At 39.6% G+C, this 16,751-nt stretch overlaps 3 protein-coding genes across 6 annotated transcripts; 2 read left to right on the top strand and 1 right to left on the bottom strand.

The window, feature by feature from the left end:
* Positions 1-23: 23 nt before the first annotated feature.
* LOC121547325 (ribonuclease P protein subunit p30) lies at positions 24-2,481 on the top strand. Its single transcript, XM_041858527.1, has 11 exons — positions 24-156; positions 451-506; positions 598-654; positions 776-841; positions 932-1,000; positions 1,115-1,204; positions 1,343-1,459; positions 1,554-1,583; positions 1,710-1,747; positions 1,876-1,955; positions 2,201-2,481. The coding sequence occupies exons 1-11, from the start codon at positions 75-77 to the stop codon at positions 2,314-2,316; spliced, it is 801 nt and encodes a 266-aa protein (XP_041714461.1). The 5' UTR covers positions 24-74; the 3' UTR covers positions 2,317-2,481.
* Positions 2,482-2,595: 114 nt separating this feature from the next.
* LOC121547324 (ribonuclease P protein subunit p30-like) lies at positions 2,596-9,495 on the top strand. Of its 3 annotated transcripts, XM_041858524.2 has the most exons (11): positions 2,596-2,718; positions 2,924-2,979; positions 3,089-3,145; positions 4,421-4,486; positions 4,583-4,651; positions 4,763-4,852; positions 4,947-5,063; positions 5,158-5,187; positions 5,297-5,334; positions 8,638-8,717; positions 8,965-9,495. In XM_041858524.2, the coding sequence occupies exons 1-11, from the start codon at positions 2,637-2,639 to the stop codon at positions 9,084-9,086; spliced, it is 807 nt and encodes a 268-aa protein (XP_041714458.2). In that variant the 5' UTR covers positions 2,596-2,636; the 3' UTR covers positions 9,087-9,495. The 3 variants fall into 3 exon arrangements, with proteins under 3 accessions (XP_041714458.2, XP_041714459.2, XP_041714460.2); XM_041858525.2 differs by lacking the exon at positions 3,089-3,145; XM_041858526.2 differs by lacking the exon at positions 4,421-4,486.
* Positions 9,286-14,740, bottom strand: LOC121547323 (ankyrin repeat domain-containing protein 1-like). Of its 2 annotated transcripts, none has more exons than XM_041858523.1 (9): positions 14,660-14,740; positions 12,019-12,168; positions 11,598-11,726; positions 11,336-11,443; positions 11,130-11,228; positions 10,852-10,950; positions 10,661-10,759; positions 10,433-10,531; positions 9,286-10,045 (listed from the first exon to the last, which is right to left on the bottom strand). In XM_041858523.1, the coding sequence occupies exons 1-9, from the start codon at positions 14,681-14,683 to the stop codon at positions 9,947-9,949; spliced, it is 906 nt and encodes a 301-aa protein (XP_041714457.1). In that variant the 5' UTR covers positions 14,684-14,740; the 3' UTR covers positions 9,286-9,946. The 2 variants fall into 2 exon arrangements, with proteins under 2 accessions (XP_041714457.1, XP_041714456.1); XM_041858522.2 differs by lacking the exon at positions 14,660-14,740 and adding an exon at positions 12,553-12,674.
* Between the last annotated feature and the right edge of the window lie 2,011 nt (positions 14,741-16,751).

The raw sequence follows: 16,751 nt of genomic DNA, 5'->3' as shown, positions 1-16,751 counted from the left end.
CGGACTACATGTCCCATAAGGAATTATGTTAACTCACCGTCCACATGCAAGTTTAGCATTTTACACATGGAAACATGGCTGTGTTCATGGACTTGAATATTAGCTACAAAACCGACAAGAAACGACTTCAGAGTGTTATTGAAACAGCAGCTCACCGTAACTATGTTTTATTATCTTGGTCACATTTGCTAAATTGTTTAACTAGCTTCCACTAACCTCATAAAGAATACCATGGCTCTCAACTTGGCTAGCTGGCTAGCAGCTCGCCGTAAATAGCTGTTTTATCTTGTTTACGTTTGCAAAACTGTTTAGCTAGCACTAACTTCAGATTCGCTGAATCGTCTTTGCTAACTTCTAGGCTAGGCAGCCATATATGTAGCAGGACCAGAGCTAGCTAAAATATGTCTTGATTGATTTGCTTATCAAGTAGCTAATGTTTTCATGTTTCAGTTGGATACTCCACAGTTGCCATCAATTATGTGGTTGATTTGCAACAAAAGAAACAGGTAAGCTCCTCAGTGTTCCCAGTTAATGAGTGAGGAAGTCAAAGATAACTATTCCTCACCCTTGTTAACGTTTGTTTGCTTATGTTTACAGGAAATTGGCAAACCAAAATGTGTCTCAGAGCTGTTTGATACATTTCCCATAGTGCAGGTAATGTGGCATAATAATAATGTTGACACATAATGTTATACTTTTTCATGATGCTACCTATCCCATTTCTCCGTGCATTGGGAATCGGGATAATAGGTAATATCCCTTTCCTTTTGCACAGGGTAAATCCAGACCAATCAAGGTGTTAAACCGACTGACAGTTGTGGCCTCTGACCCATCACACTTTGTGAGTCCAATATGCTGTAGAAGTTTGAACATTTGCTGACAGTATTCATATTGCATAATTTCTCAAATAACTACATCTATCCCTTTCCAGAGACCAACTGCAGAGTACAAAGCCTATGACTTGGTGGCTGTCTATCCTAAAACAGAGAAGTTGTTTCATGTTAGTACTTTTGTTCAGGATCATTATCACTGTGTATTACCATCCACTACTAACAATGTATGTTAGGAATAGGATGACCTTCTGCTAATTTTGGCCTTCTACTTGTTTCAATAGGCAGCCTGCATGACATTTGATGTTGACATCATCTGTGTAGCAGTGACAGAAAAACAACCCTTCTTCTTCAAAAGATCTCCAGTAAATGGGGTAAGTATCTATATTTCTCAGTATTTGAATTAACAACTTACTTTGTAGTGATTTGGAGACTTGCCTACAACTTGTTTGTTTTGGTTGGACTGGATACTTCTTATGTAGTAAAAGTGATATTACTTGTGCTTGTGTAAGGCAATTGAAAGAGGTGTGTTCTTTGAGATAAGTTATACACCTGCTATTCGAGACTCCACCATGAGAAGATACACCATCGCAAATGCCATCAGTCTCATGGAGACGTGCAAAGGAAAGGTATATCAACTCATCATGGTTTATTGTTCACTTCTTAATCCACCTACTATTTTCAAACAGTACGTGTAACAGCAATGTTTTTTTATTCAAACAGAATGTAATTGTGACCAGTGGGGCAGAAAAGGTAAGATAGAAATTAGATATTGTCTTACCCTCTTAGATACCAATCATATGAAGATTGAGCATGTTAACATCTTTCTGAAATGAACCTTACCAATGTAAATGTTTTTTGTCTCTCATTCTCATTCAGCCCCTTGAGTTGAGAGGACCCTACGACATTGCCAACTTGTATCCTTTCATAAAACATTACCTACCTACTACAGTACTTGATGTAGGCTGCTAGAATATGGTACATACTATATGCAGGTGTGATGAGGCTAACCTGTGTTATTGCTATTATCCTGAATGGTGACCAGAGGCCTACTGTTTGGGCTGTCAGAAGGAGATGGCAAAGCTGCGATCTCCACCAACTGTCGAGCTGTCCACTTACATGGAGGTAAATAGGCTGCTGGTTTTTACACATTGGTCGATCAATTGAATACATTGTGTCAAATGTCATATGCCATGTATCTTCACTTGGTTTTCAAGGGCAAGTGAATAGCCCATCCATGGAATGTGAATGTTGTGACTATCATGTAACACAATGTGTAATTTAACTACATATTACTTGGGTATCAGTCTCAAGTCAATATTTGTGGGCGGCACAAGATAACCAATTTATGTTCCGTGTTGTCATTACAGAAACAAGAAAGACTGCCTTGGGTATCGTACACACTATGAAGAAAGACCAGTTGACTGAGAGACAGGAGGAAGAGCATGTTCCAGCATCAAAGAGGGCTAAGATTGAGACTGTGTAGATTGGTAATACTGTATAAAGTGGTGGCTTGTTTTGATTTTGATACTGTTTATTTATGGAAAGAGAATATGTTTATGTAAATCGCCTTTTATGGATATATACTCCTTATTTGTAGACTATTGTTTTGTGACATTTTCTTTTATATTAAAGAGAATTTTGAAATGTATTGGATTCAAAGTCAATTTGTTCAAGTTAATTTAAACTACAATCTGATGCATAACTGAACCAATCAGAGAACTTGCCTTGTCGTATCCAACAACCGGATGCGAGAAATAAAAACGTTATGTCCCATAAGGCATTTCGGTCAACTCACATGGAAACATGGCTGTATTCATGGACTTGAATATTAGCTACACAACCGACAAAAAACGACTTCAGAGTGTTATTGAAACAGCAGCTCATCGTAATTATGTTTTATCTTGTTCCATTTGCAAAACTGTTTAGCTAGCACAAACTTCAAAGATATTGACATCGTCTTTCGTTGCTAACTTCAAGGGCTGGGCAATGGCATTACTGGCAGCAGCTGTTGTTGTTGCGCGATGGACCAGAGCTAGCTGAACTATGTCTTGATTGATTTGTACTAATCCATTGATGTTTTCATGTCTCAGTTGGATACTCCACCGTTGCCATTAATTATGTGGTTGATTTGGAACAAAATAAACAGGTAGGCTACTGATTGTACCCAGTTATGACTCATCATGAAGTCAAGAGGTCTATCCTTGTACATATCCTAGTGAGTGACTGTCAACCTTGTTGTTTGCGTATGTTTACAGGAAATTGGCAAACCGAAGTGTGTGTCTGAGCTTTTTGATACATTTCCCATAGTGCAGGTAATGTGGTGTAATAATAATGTTGCTACATTATGTAATATTGTTGAAGCTAGCTATCCCATTTCTCCATACCTTGGGATAATTACAGTGCATTCAGAAAGTATTCACAACCCCTCGACTTTTTACACATTTTGTTGTCTTGCTGCCTGAATTTAAAATGGATTAAATTGAGATGTCACTGGCCTACACACAATACCCAATAATGTCAAAGTGGAATTATGTTTTTCAAAATTGTTACAAATGAAAAGATGAAATGTCTTGAGTCAATAAGTATTCAACACTTTTGTAAAGGCAAGCCTAAATAAGTTCAGGAGTAAATATTTGCTTAACAAGTCACATAATACGTTGCAATAATAATATTTAACATGATTTTTGAATGACTACCTCATCTCTGTACCCCTCATACATGTATCTGTAAAGTCCCTCAGTCGAGCATTGAATTTCGAACACAGATTCAACCACAAAGACCAGGGAAGTTTTTTAATGCCTTGCAAAGAAGGGCACCGATTGGTAGATGGTTTATTTTTATTTTTTAAAGCAGACATTGAATATCCTGTTGAGAACGGTGATGTTACTATTATATTTTGGATGGTGTATCAATCACCCAGTCACTACAAAGATACAGGCTTCCTCCCTAACTCAGTTGCAGGAGAGGAAGCAAACTGCTCAGGGATTTCATGAGGCCAATGGTGACTTTAAAACAGTAACAGAGTTTAATGGCTGTGATAAGAGAAAACTGATGATGAATCAACAACATTTTAGTTACTCCACAATACTAACCTAAATGACAGAGTGAAAAGAAGGAATACAAATATTACAAAACCTGCATCCTATTTGCAACAAGGCACTAAAGTAAAACTGCAAAAAATGTGGCAAAGTAATGTACTTTATGTCCTGAATACAAAGTGTTATGTTTGGGGCAAACAACACAAGTACCACTCTTCATATTTCCAAGCATTATGGTGGCTGCATCATGGTATGGGTATGCTTGTCAACGGCAAGGACTAGGGAGTGTTTTACGATAAAAAGAAACGGAATATAGCTAAGCATGTGCAAAATCTTAGAGGATAACCTGGTTGTCTGCTTTCAAACAGGCACTGGGAGACAATAACCTAAAACACAAGGCCAAATATACACTGGAATTGCTTACCAAAACGACTTTGAATGTTCCTGAGTGGCCTAGTTACAGTTTTGACTTAAATCGTCTTGAGAATCTATGGCAAGACTTGAAAATACTTTTCTGAAGGCACTGTATGTCCCCCTCATTTTGTACAGGGTAAATCCAGACCAATAAAGGTGTTGAACCGACTGACAGTTGTGGCCTCAAGGGCAGCACACTTTGTGAGTCCAATATACAGTAGAAGTTTGAACATTTGCTGACAGTATTCATATTGCATAATTTCTCAAATAGGCCTAATGTAATTTATCCTTTCCCAGAAACCATTAAGAGAGTACAAAGCCTATGACTTAGTGGCTGCCTATCCTAAAACTGAGAAGTTGTTTCATGTAAGTACATTTGTTCAGCACCGTCAACAAAATGTACTGTATTATTGTTGACTACACTGGCAATGTATGGATGACTTTCTGCTAATGTTGGTATTCTCTTTGTTTCAATAGGCAGCCTGCATGGAATTTACTATTGACATCATCTGTGTAGCAGTGACAGAAAAACTGCCCTTTTTTTTCAAAAGATCTTCAGTCAGTGGGGTAAGACCCTTGCTCTCTGTGTATTTGAATGAACAGATTGCTTGGTAATTTGTAAGTGATATACAGTAGGTAATGTATGTTGTGCTTGTATCAGGCAATTGAAAGGGGTGTGTTTTTTGAGATAAGTTACACACCTGCAATCCGAGACTCCACCATGAGAAGATACACCATTGCAAATGCTCTCAGTCTTATGGAGACGTGCAAAGGAAAGGTAAATAGACCCAACATGGTTCAACTTCACTTCACCTGTCAATCAACCTGCCATTTTCATACAGTCCGTGTAACAGCAATGTTTTTTTTAACAGAATGTAATCGTGACCAGTGGGGCAGAAAAGGTATCTTACCCACTTAGATACCAGTCATACCATGAGCATTGAACATACTGATATTAACATCTTGCTGAAATTAACCATACTACTGTAAATGTGTGTTTTGTTCAATCAGCCCCTTGAGTTGAGAGGACCCTACGACATTTCCAATTTGTATCCTTTCTTAAACATTACCTACAGTTGAAGTCGGAAGTTTACATACACCTTAGCCAAATACATTTAAACTCAGTTTTTCACAATTCCTGACATTTAATCCTTGTAAAAATTCCCTGTTTTAGGTCAGTTAGGATCACCACTTTATTTTAAGAATTTGAAATGTCAGAATAATAGTAGAGAGAGTATTTCTGCTTTTATTTCTTAAATCACATTGGTATCATTGCCTTTAAATTGTTTAACTTGGGTCAAACGTTTTCGAGTAGCCTTCCACAAACTTCCCACAATACGTTGGGTGATTTTTGGCCCATTCCTCCTGACAGAGCTGGTGTAACTGAGTCAGGTTTGTAGGCCTCGTTGCTCGCACACGCTTTTTCAGTTCTGCCCACACATTTTCTATAGGATTGAGGTCAGGGCTTTGTGATGGCCACTCCAATACCTTTACTTTGTTGTCCTTAAGCCATTTTGCCACAACTTTGGAAGTATGCTTGGGGTCATTGTCCATTTGGAAGACCCATTTGCGACCAAGCTTTAACTTCCTGACTGATGTCTTGAGATATTGCTTCAATATATCCACATAATTTTACTTCCTCATAATGCCATCTATTTTGTGAAGTGCACCAGTCCCTCCTGCAGCAAAGCACCCCCACAGCATGATGCTGCCACCCCCGTGCTTCACGGTTCGGATGGTTTTCTTCGGCTTGCAAGCCATCCCCCTTTTTCCTCCAAACATAACGATGGTCATTATGGCCAAACAGTTCTATTTCTGTTTCATCAGACCAGAGGACATTTCTCCAAAAAGTACGATCTTTGTCACCATGTGCATTTGCAAACCGTAGTCTGGTTTTTTTATGGCGGTTTTGGAGCAGTGGCTTTGTCCTTGCTGAGCGGCCTTTCAGGTTATGTCGATATAGGACTAGTTTTTACTGTGGATATACAGTGGGGAGAACAAGTATTTGATACACTGCCGATTTTGCAGGTTTTCCTACTTACAAAGCATGTAGAGGTCTGTCATTTTTATCATAAGTACACTTCAACTGTGAGAGACAGAATCTAAAACAAAAATCCAGAAAATCACATTGTATGATATTTAAGTAATTAATTTGCATTTTATTGCATGACATAAGTATTTGATCACCTACCAACCAGTAAGAATTCCGGCTCTCACAGACCTGTTAGTTTTTCTTTAAGAAGCCCTCCTGTTCTCCACTCATTACCTGTATTAACTGCACCTGTTTGAACTCGTTACCTGTATAAAAGACACCTGTCCACACACTCAATCAAACAGACTCCAACCTCTCCACAATGGCCAAGACCAGAGAGCTGTGTAAGGACATCAGGGATAAAATTGTAGACCTGCACAAGGCTGGGATGGGCTACAGGACAATAGGCAAGTAGCTTGGTGAGAAGGCAACAACTGTTTGGCGCAATTATTAGAAAATGGAAGAAGTTCAAGATGACGGTCAATCACCCTCGGTCTGGGGTTCCATGCAAGATCTCACCTCGTGGGGCATCAATGATCATGAGGAAGGTGAGGGATCAGCCCAGAACTACACGGCAGGACCTGGTCAATGACCTGAAGAGAGCTGGGACCACAGTCTCAAAGAAAACCATTAGTAACACACTACGCCATCATGGATTAAAATCCTGCAGCGCACGCAAGGTCCCCCTGCTCAAGCCAGCGCATGTCCAGGCCCATCTGAAGTTTGCCAATGACCATCTGGATGATCCAGAGCAGGAATGGGAGAAGGTCATGTGGTCTGATGAGACAAAAATAGAGCTTTTTGGTCTAAACTCCACTCGCCGTGTTTGGAGGAAGAAGAAGGATAAGTACAACCCCAAGAACACCATCCCAACCGTGAAGCATGGAGGTGGAAACATCATTCTTTGGGGATGCTTTTCTGCAAAGGGGACAGGACGACTGCACCGTATTGAGGGGAGGATGGATGGGGCCATGTATCGCGAGATCTTGGCCAACAACCTCCTTCCCTCAGTAAGAGCATTGAAGATGGGTCGTGGCTGGGTCTTCCAGCATGACAACGACCCGAAACACAGCCAGGGAGTGGCCTAGCCAGTCTCCAGACCTGAACCCAATAGAAAATCTTTGGAGGGAGCTGAAAGTCCGTATTGCCCAGCGACAGCCCCGAAACCTGAAGGATCTAGAGAAGGTCTGGATGGAGGAGTGGGCCAAAATCCCTGCTGCAGTGTGTACAAACCTGGTCAAGACCTACAGGAAACGTATGATCTCTGTAATTGCAAACAAAGGTTTCTGTACCAAATATTAAGTTCTGCTTTTCTGATGTATCAAATACTTATGTCATGCAATAAAATGCAAATTATTACTTTAAAATCATACAATGTGATTTTCTGGATTTTTGTTTTAGATTCCGTCTCTCACAGTTGAAGTGTACCTATGATAAAAAATTACAGACCTCTACATGCTTTGTAAGTAGGAAAACCTGCAAAATCGGCAGTGTATCAAATACTTGTTCTCCCCACTGTAGATACTTTTGTACCTGTTTCCTCCAGCATCTTCACAAGGTCCTTTGCTGTTGTTCTGGGATTGATTTGCACTTCTCGCACCAAAGTACGTTCATCTCTAGGAGACAGAACACGTCTCCTTCCTGAGCGGTATGACGGCTGCGTGGTCCTATGGTGTTTATACTTGCGTACTATTTTTTGTACAGATGAACGTGGTACCTTCAGGCATTTGGAAATTGCTCCCAATGATGAACCAGACTTGTGGAGGTCTACAATTTTTTTTCTGACGTCAAGGCTGATTTCTTTTGATTTTCCCATGATGTCAAGCAAATAAGCACTGAGTTTGAAGGTAGGCCTTGAAATACATCCACAGGTACACCTCCAATTGACTCAAATGATGTCAATTAGCCTATCAGAAGCTTCAAAAGCCATGACATAATTTTCTGGAATTTTCCAAGCTGTTTAAAGGCACAGTCAACTTAGTGTATGTAAACTTCTGACCCACTGGAATTGTGATATAGTGAAATTGAAGTGAAATAATCTGTCTGTAAACAATTGTTGGAAAAATGACTTGTGTCATGCGCAAAGTAGATGTCCTAACCGACTTGCCAAAACTATAGTTTGATAACAAGAAATTTGTGGAGTGGTTGAAAAACGAGTTTTAATGACTCCAACCTAAGTGTATGTAAACTTCTGACTTCAACTGTAGCTAGTACAGTACTTGATCTAGGCTTCTAGAATATGGTACAGTATTACAGATAGACTATATGCAGGTGTGATGAGGCCAACCTGTGTCACTGCTATTATCCTGAATGTATTCAGAGGCCTACTGTTTGGCCTGTCAGAAGGAGATGGCAAAGCTGCGATCTCCACCAACTGTCGAGCTGTCCACTTACATGGAGGTAAATAGGCTGCTGTTTTTACACATTGGTCGATCAATTGAATACATTGTGTCAAATGTCATATGCCAGGCAGGTATGTACACTTGGTTACAAGGCCAAGTAAGAGTAGGCCATCCATGGAATGTGAATGTTGTGATTATCATGTAACACAATGTGTCATTGAACAACATTTATTACTTGTCTATCATTCTCAAAGCAGTGTTTGTGCCACAAGGAAATCAATTAATATGCAGTGTTGTCATTACAGAAAAGAGAAAGACTGCCTTGGGTATAGTACACACTATGAAGAATGAGCAGCCTTTGACTGAGAGACAGGAGAAAGAGGATGTTCCAGCATCAAAGAGGGCTAAGATTGAGATGGCGAAGTAGAAAGTAATCACTTGTTTGAATTGTAATACTTTTTCTTTATGGATAGAGAATGTGTTTATGTAAATGCACTTTTATGAATATCCTTATTTGTGGAAATGTGACGGTTTTCTAATAACTGGTCAGTGGTCATGTAGTTTGTCATGGATTAGCAACTATGATGATGCTTGTTCCTTTTAGACATAGCAAACAAATTCAGATGGCAACGGCAATGCTGTTTATTTCATAACGTAATGTAAAATAACAAGCAAAATGTTAAAGGTAAACATGTAGTAGAACAATTAAAATTACTTCAGGAAGTGCATTAGAATCATACAAGCATTTTCAAATCCTGTATTCTCACTGACTACCACTAAATCAGTTTGAAGCCACCAGCTCACTGTTCTTTTATATTAAAGAGAAATTAAGAATATATTGATTCAAAGTATTTTTTTTCAACAATTAAACTACAATTTAGTACTTAACTGAATGCATAGTATAGTCATGCTGATGTCATAAGTCAAGTCCCATCTACATTTTCCAAACTTTCAACTTTCTCTTTCCCCATATAGTTATTTGTCAACCTTTTCAACCTTCTTGAGCATCTCAGACCTCCAATAAACTGCATATAAAGAAACAAACATCCTTGGAAGCAAATGCAAAGTTACTTGTTTCAGCACAAACCTCTGCTAGTTCGCAAGAAATGACTCCGGTCTTGAAGTCAGCCTAGCGTTCATTGAAACCTTAGAAGCTGTATGTCCATAATCAACAGATAGACTCACTTTGACAACCACTCTCCACAAAGGAACTGGGTTAGTCTTTGCTGTTATCTACTTATTCTGAGTTTGAGACTTGTGTAAAATGCAATTTAACTGAACTGGACTTTACTTGACTGGAGTTTTTGCATCATCCTTGAAGTTGCTGAGAATAGATTTAGCCCCACTCTGCCACTCCAGAGTGCTATCCAATGGTGACTTCCCCTCCTGTGTTGGAGAAAAACAAAGTTATATTCAATATTTCAATAGTAGTTAGTGTTATGTTACATCAATCACTTTTGACTATGTGATGTTTTCCTAAGTCGCTCTGGATAAGAGCTTCTGCTAAATGACAAAAATGTAAAGTTGATATGGGCCTTATTTCTTCTGTACTCAGATTCAATCTTATGCATCACCACAGGATGGCACTGTGGTCATGTATCAATCCTGTCACCTTTGCTATCACTAGTTTGATTCTCTGAATACATGATAATGGAAGCCTTACAAGCAAATAAGTCATTTTAAAATCATTGTGTTATTCAAACAAAATACGACATTCTATACTATGATAGATTGAGGTAACAAGTTTGCTGGCCATGTTAGTCAAGTACTTACACAATTCTTGAGTTTTGGATTGGCCCCATGAAGCAGGAGTAGTTGGATGATTTTGAATCTGTTCAGTCTTACTGCATCGTGCATGGGGGTATCACCTTCCTGTGTGAAAATAAAACCCCTCATAGTTAAAGACCCATTGGTGTTTCATATTTCTGATTAGATTCTAAGGGGTATATACTGTCTATCAGAGCAAAGGTTTAATTCCTACACTGAATGAGAATAACTCACTCGGTCTTTGGCATTGATGTCCGCTCCACAGTGGACGAGATGTTCAGCACATTCATAGTGTCCGGTTCTCACTGCAACATGAAGGGGAGTGCTGCGTAGCTTAGGGACAAAGAAACATTTCAAGATCAATCACAATTAACATAATCTCAGATCCAAGTCTGGATTGCTAGTTTAGTGTTCTGTAGGCTTACCTTATCCCTGGCAGAGAAGCTGCCGTCGTGGTTGAGCAGCAGTTTTAACACAAGCATGCTTCCTCCTCGGCAGGCACAATGGACAGCAGTGGCATCCAGCTAAAGGTAGACAACCAATGGGATTATACATTTCAAAAAATCCACCTTGTTTTTATCTGTTCCTTTCTCTCATCAACACTCAAAATGATTTTACAGTAAAGGATCAAAGACTGCAATATATTGCCAAGAGCTTGGCTCCCGTGGACCTGCAGTTATTTTGAGTTTTTCCATTAAAGTACCTTGTCTTTGTTCTCAATTAAAGATCCGGCCTCCAGTAGCCTCTTTACAACGTCCACATGTCCCTGTGTGCAAGCTCTGTGCAGGCCTGTACGTCTGAACTGTAAAGGAAGCAGGACACATTGCATTACAACACACACTACATGTGATGACACAGCTGAGGTGCATTGGCAAACTTCAGGTTGGTTGGTATTATCTAAACACTCACATTGTCACAAGCATTGACATCTCCCGATTTTTCCAGATACCTCTCGATCAATGGCAGTTTGTTCTCCTCACAGGCCTTGAAGAAGTCCACCTCATCCACATAGTAAGGCTGGAAAGAGAGATGGTTATTTAGCTGAATGTAGCAGTTACTTAGTAATTATTTGTCTTCTTATGAAGGGTCAAATCTTAAAGTAAATTGCCTCTATTCCTATGTCTCAAATTAGATACTTTATCACCCTACTCAGCTAGTAGGCCTGTCTTACCACAGTCTCTGGTGCGGGTGGTGGCTTGCGAACTTGTACTCTTCTCACTCTCTTTCTCGACTTCCTCAGTTGCAGCATATTCTGGAGGTCATCAATTGTCTCTAACCGCAGATGTCCAGATTTGTCTACCTGCCAACCAAACATTTCAAGGAGAGAGATGTTATACATCTTGCACTCCTATAAAGCGGCTTCCCAATTGAGGATTTAGCCCTTGGTGCCATTATCTCTATGATTACACTTTTTGATTTCAGATTTATTTGAAGTTAGTGTCATGGCTACTGCAGCAAATTCAGAGGGTTGCCCAACCAAGATTCAAACTGCAACCTTATGTCTGTCAATTCAACACATGATCATCAGGTCTAAACCTCTTAACAGGGTTGCTGGCATTGTACTAAGGACACTAAGATAGTATTCGACTTACATTTAAATTCATTGGGACATCTGTGTCAGCCAGGTTGTCATTGTGAGATCTCAGGTCATCTTGTTTCTCCTGGTTGACTGATGTCTCGTATTCTCCCTCTGAATACTGCACATCTCCGGATTCTTTACCCTCACATTTCTTGCCGGAAACCTTGAACATGAAAGACAAGACTGTATTAGGAATATGTGAGCAACTGAGACAATCCTGTGTGTCCTATGCCCCCATGCCCATTGGCATCTGTGATAGAGGGAGTAAGTTAAAGACACCCAGCAGCATGTGTATGAAGAATTTCAGTCTTCGTGTGATTATCATTCTCAAACTGTTGCTGTAGAAATTCATATTAATCTCAAAGGGTTGTTGAGGTTGCAGCTAAGCATCATGAAAGCTGTGAACATAGTCCAACACCTGAAATCCTAATTTCAACCCTAAATTCCTTGCAACTGTGGTTATTCTGTGGATTGCAATACAAATCAAGTGGAATCCACAATGAAAGTCTCTAGATTTTGAAAAAGAGATAAAGACGTAAAGATCTACCAGCTCTTGTACTCGTAGAATACCCATCATCATTTGTCAAGTATATGTGGCAGCTCAGATCTCCAGTCAATAGCCAGTGTCAACTGTCTGTGCTCTACGGTTGCAGGCCTCAGTTCAACATTTTATATGTGTTTGGAGCCGGCAAGGAATGAGATCATGTTCCAGCCTGGGTGTCTCGCCTGCCCCCACCACAGGGCAAGGTTTCCTGTCACGGCCCAGCTGGCACGATTGGGAGAAGGAAGGGGTGAGCTGAGAAATCCATGGGAGTGAGTGAGATGCCTTTGGCTGCCATCGCCTCCAGTCAGTCAGTATTAGGAATGGAGGTGAAATCTGAGTGTCACTACCTCTATGACCATGCCGCCATGCACGATGACCAAAGGCTCCAGCCATGTAATGGCCCTCCACCCCCTCTCCTACACTTCCCACCAACTGCTTGCTCCGGGCCCTGTAGCCTCATAGAACATAACTACATTCTATGACACAGACAGGACAGGAAGAGATTACTTAGTAGGCTTACAGCATCCAAATGTCTATTTATACAAATCATTGACTTGTGTTCTGTATTCTACTACCTGTGACAAATGATGTACCGTCTGATATAAGTGGTTGTTTATGGGCAATAAAACCATTACTACCTGAAACTATTTTTAATGGAGCCAGTGATAAATAATCTTTCTAACGAGTCACATGGATGGGCTACGTGTTTGACAGCTGTTGTTTTTTAAAGAGCACACACTAAGCTGTAGAGCTCAAAATGAACAAATGAAACAGCTAATTTTTTATGGTTACACAGGACAAATCCAGCCTGTCACAATCACCTTATTTCGATGTCCAATTGGTAAATAACACCATAAATGCTATCTTTAGCAATGTGGGTGGCGCAGTATTCGGGCATGTCTTGACTATACAAGGAATATTTCAATGACACAGGACATTAAGATGTAACCATTACACCTATAATGACTCTGGCCCTGACATCGAAGAGAATACTTTATTAGGACCTTGACGATAATAATAATAATAATAATAATATGCCATTTAGCAGACGCTTTTATCCAAAGCGACTTACAATCATGCGTGCATACATTTTTTTTTTTTGTGTATGAGTGGTCCCGGGGATCGAACCCACTACCTTGGCGTTACAAGCGCCGTGCTCTACCAGCTGAGCTACAGAGGACCACACGATGTCTGGAAAGGCCATACCATTCCTCTTACATGTCACATTCATTCTAAAGGACAAACAGACCTTTATCACTTTTTCAAAAATGTTGCCTGCTCCCAAAGATACACTACATTTTATTTCCTTAAACTTGGTGAAGTAGGCCTTTAATTATTTCACTTTTCATGGAAGTGAGATTCCATGATTGAGAACATTTTTATTATAACTCATAGTGAAAATGATGCCAAAAAAGTGCCTGTTGATTCACATTGATTGGAAATTGAATAGTCTATCCTGTTGATATAATACCATTATTTAACTACATGTGTTTACAGAGCAGTGGGTGGACATGGTTGCACCTCAAATCAAACTTCACAATGCAAAAATGTAATATACTGTAGAAGACGAACCAATTGCATTACTATTATAATAATAATGATAATGGTTTCAATTAATAATAAAACAAATCCATTCCATAAATGTTCAGAGAGTGGAAATATATTTTTTTAAACTCCTGCTTGTTTCACAAAGCACATTATTTCAAAACAAATGGAACTTGAGAAATATCTGCACTATTTTGTAATATAATTGCACGCATGACGATGAAAACAAATCCAGCCTGGTGGAACCAGCCTGATTGCTGCTTTTACCATTCTATTTCACCAAGCTAGAAAAAAAGACCAACAAACACTAAAAAGCAAATATCAAAACATCCAAAAGCTTAAAGTTCAACATGCTTTCAATGAGTGCCATGGATATTATCAGTATCAATCTTTGATTACAGTTGGAATGCAGTAGATATTCTTAAGTGACCAAATACTCCATGTGTGTACCAAACCCCACACAGCTACTGTTGAGCACCTTTACATCATTTATCATTGTATCATCAACCAACATTGCACATCATTATTGTCATTATATGAGTATATATGAATACAGTATATTTACATTGTCTGCAGTGGCAGGATCCATGGCCTCTAGTCGTCCCTACCAGGGTCTCTACCTGATGGTAGTTTCTCAGTTCAGCCCAATATTGACAGGTGAGGGGGGTGTTCTTGTGCTCAGGTCAATATCTTACTCCTACAGGGAGGTTGGCCCTCTTGAAAACACTGCTTAACAACCTGTCTGCTACCACCACCCAATCACATCCCTCCCTGTCACTGTATCTCTAACGCTAGAACGATCATGATATACGTCACTCCGGTTTAACTCCATCCTTAGCTTAGTTCATACCGTGGTCCATCATAGCATAACATTTAATGAGGCAAGTTATTCTATTATTAGCATTTCTCACACTACCTTTAATCTCCACTTGGTGTTTTTATTTATTTTGTTTTATTTTATTCACTTTTTTAATACCGTGACATACTGTTTTTGTTACAGCAAAAAAGGACTTGAAGACACTTATCTTTGAGGAATTGAATCTGAAGGTAGCTGAACAAATGAACAAGGCAGGAGTGAGCTATGAACATAAACAAACGACAGGACATCTATGTACATAAGGACTGAGATACAGTTTCAGAACAACATACAAGTTGTAAAATTCATGAGCCACAGCATGAATAGAATACGAGCAAGCAGCCGAACAGAAACAATACCCCTGATCCGCCTCTCATAATGACATAAAGGTAAGAAAGCTGTAAAAAAGGTCATTTTCTTTATTCAACCTTTATTTATCCAGGTTAGTTAGGTCTCTTGCTTTGAGACTGCAGCAAAAATATTTTCTAGTAAAAACATCTTGCAGCTGTAAAACCTTCCCCTATTTAGGGAATTTAATAATTGTAAAGGTTTCGTTGTTTTTAAATTAAAGAAAACAGTGCTCTGTCTTCCAACTTAAACAGGTACATCCTAGTGATAACGGGATTTAAAATATACAGGGCTGGTTTCCTAGACCTAGATGAAGCCTACTCGACGTGGACTAAAAAGCACTTTAAATAGAGAATCTCCATTGAAAAAGGTTTTTAGTAGGATTTATCTGTTTTCAGAAATTAAAAGTCAGACATTGTCCAGATCTACAGTACCAGTCAAAGGTTTGGACACACCTACTCATTCAAGGGTTTTTCTTTATTTTTACTATTTTCTACATTGTAGAATAATAGTGAAGACATCAAAACTATGAAATAACACATATGAAATCATGTAGTAACCAAAAAAGTGTTAAACAAATCAAAATATATTTTATATTTGAGATTCTTCAAGTAGCCACTCTTTGCCTTGATGACAGCTTTGCACACTCTTGGCAAGGTGGTGTTGCCAAGAGTGTGCAAAGCTGTCATCAAGGAAAAAGGGTGGCTACTTGAAGAATCTCAATTATAAAATATATTTTGATATGTTTAACACTTGCTCAATGTGGTGTTGCATACTGTCTAATGATCACGGACTATCTTCCTACATACAGTGGGGAGAACAAGTATTTGATACACACATTGTATGATTTTTAAGTAATTCATTTGCATTTTATTGCATGACATAAGTATTTGATCACCTACCAACCAGTAAGAATTCCGGCTCTCACAGACCTGTTAGTTTTTCTTTAAGAAGCCCTCCTGTTCTCCACTCATTGCCTGTATTAACTGCACCTGATTGAACTCGTTACCTGTATAAAAGACAACTGTCCACACACTCAATCAAACAGACTCCAACCTCTCCACAATGGCCAAGACCAGAGAGCTGTGTAAGGACATCAGGGATAAAATTGTAGACCTGCACAAGGCTGGGATGGGCTACAGGACAATAGGCAAGCAGCTTGGTGAGAAGGCAACAACTGTTGGCGCAATTATTAGAGAATGGAAGAAGTTCAAGATGACGGTCAATCACCCTTGGTCTGGGGCTCCATGCAAGATCTCACCTCGTGGGGCATCAATGATCATGAGGAAGGTGAGGGATCAGCCCAGAACTACACGGCATGACCTGGTCAATGACCTGAAGAGAGCTGGGAGCACAGTATCAAAGAAAACCATTAGTAACACACTACGCCGTCATGGATTAAAATCCTGCAGCGCACGCAAGGTCCCCCTGCTCAAGCCAGCGCATGTCCAGG

The sequence above is a fragment of the Coregonus clupeaformis genome, chromosome 31, assembly GCF_020615455.1.
Source record: "Coregonus clupeaformis isolate EN_2021a chromosome 31, ASM2061545v1, whole genome shotgun sequence".
NCBI classification, from domain to species: domain Eukaryota; kingdom Metazoa; phylum Chordata; class Actinopteri; order Salmoniformes; family Salmonidae; genus Coregonus; species Coregonus clupeaformis.
This window is presented reverse-complemented; position numbering and strand designations above follow the sequence as displayed.

Coding starts and splice junctions, on each gene's coding strand:
- LOC121547325 (XM_041858527.1), top strand. CDS start 75: ATGGCTGTGTTCATGGACTTGAATATTAGCTACAAAACCGACAAGAAA. Junction 507..597: donor ATTTGCAACAAAAGAAACAG/GTAAGCTCCTCA, acceptor TTATGTTTACAG/GAAATTGGCAAACCAAAATG. Junction 1,748..1,875: donor CCCTACGACATTGCCAACTT/GTATCCTTTCAT, acceptor AATGGTGACCAG/AGGCCTACTGTTTGGGCTGT.
- LOC121547324 (XM_041858524.2), top strand. CDS start 2,637: ATGGCTGTATTCATGGACTTGAATATTAGCTACACAACCGACAAAAAA. Junction 3,146..4,420: donor ATACATTTCCCATAGTGCAG/GTAATGTGGTGT, acceptor CATTTTGTACAG/GGTAAATCCAGACCAATAAA. Junction 5,335..8,637: donor CCCTACGACATTTCCAATTT/GTATCCTTTCTT, acceptor GAATGTATTCAG/AGGCCTACTGTTTGGCCTGT.
- LOC121547323 (XM_041858522.2), bottom strand. CDS start 12,585: ATGATGATGGGTATTCTACGAGTACAAGAGCTG. Junction 11,727..12,018: donor ATGTCCCAATGAATTTAAAT/GTAAGTCGAATA, acceptor TTTGGTTGGCAG/GTAGACAAATCTGGACATCT. Junction 11,444..11,597: donor CACCCGCACCAGAGACTGTG/GTAAGACAGGCC, acceptor CTCTCTTTCCAG/CCTTACTATGTGGATGAGGT.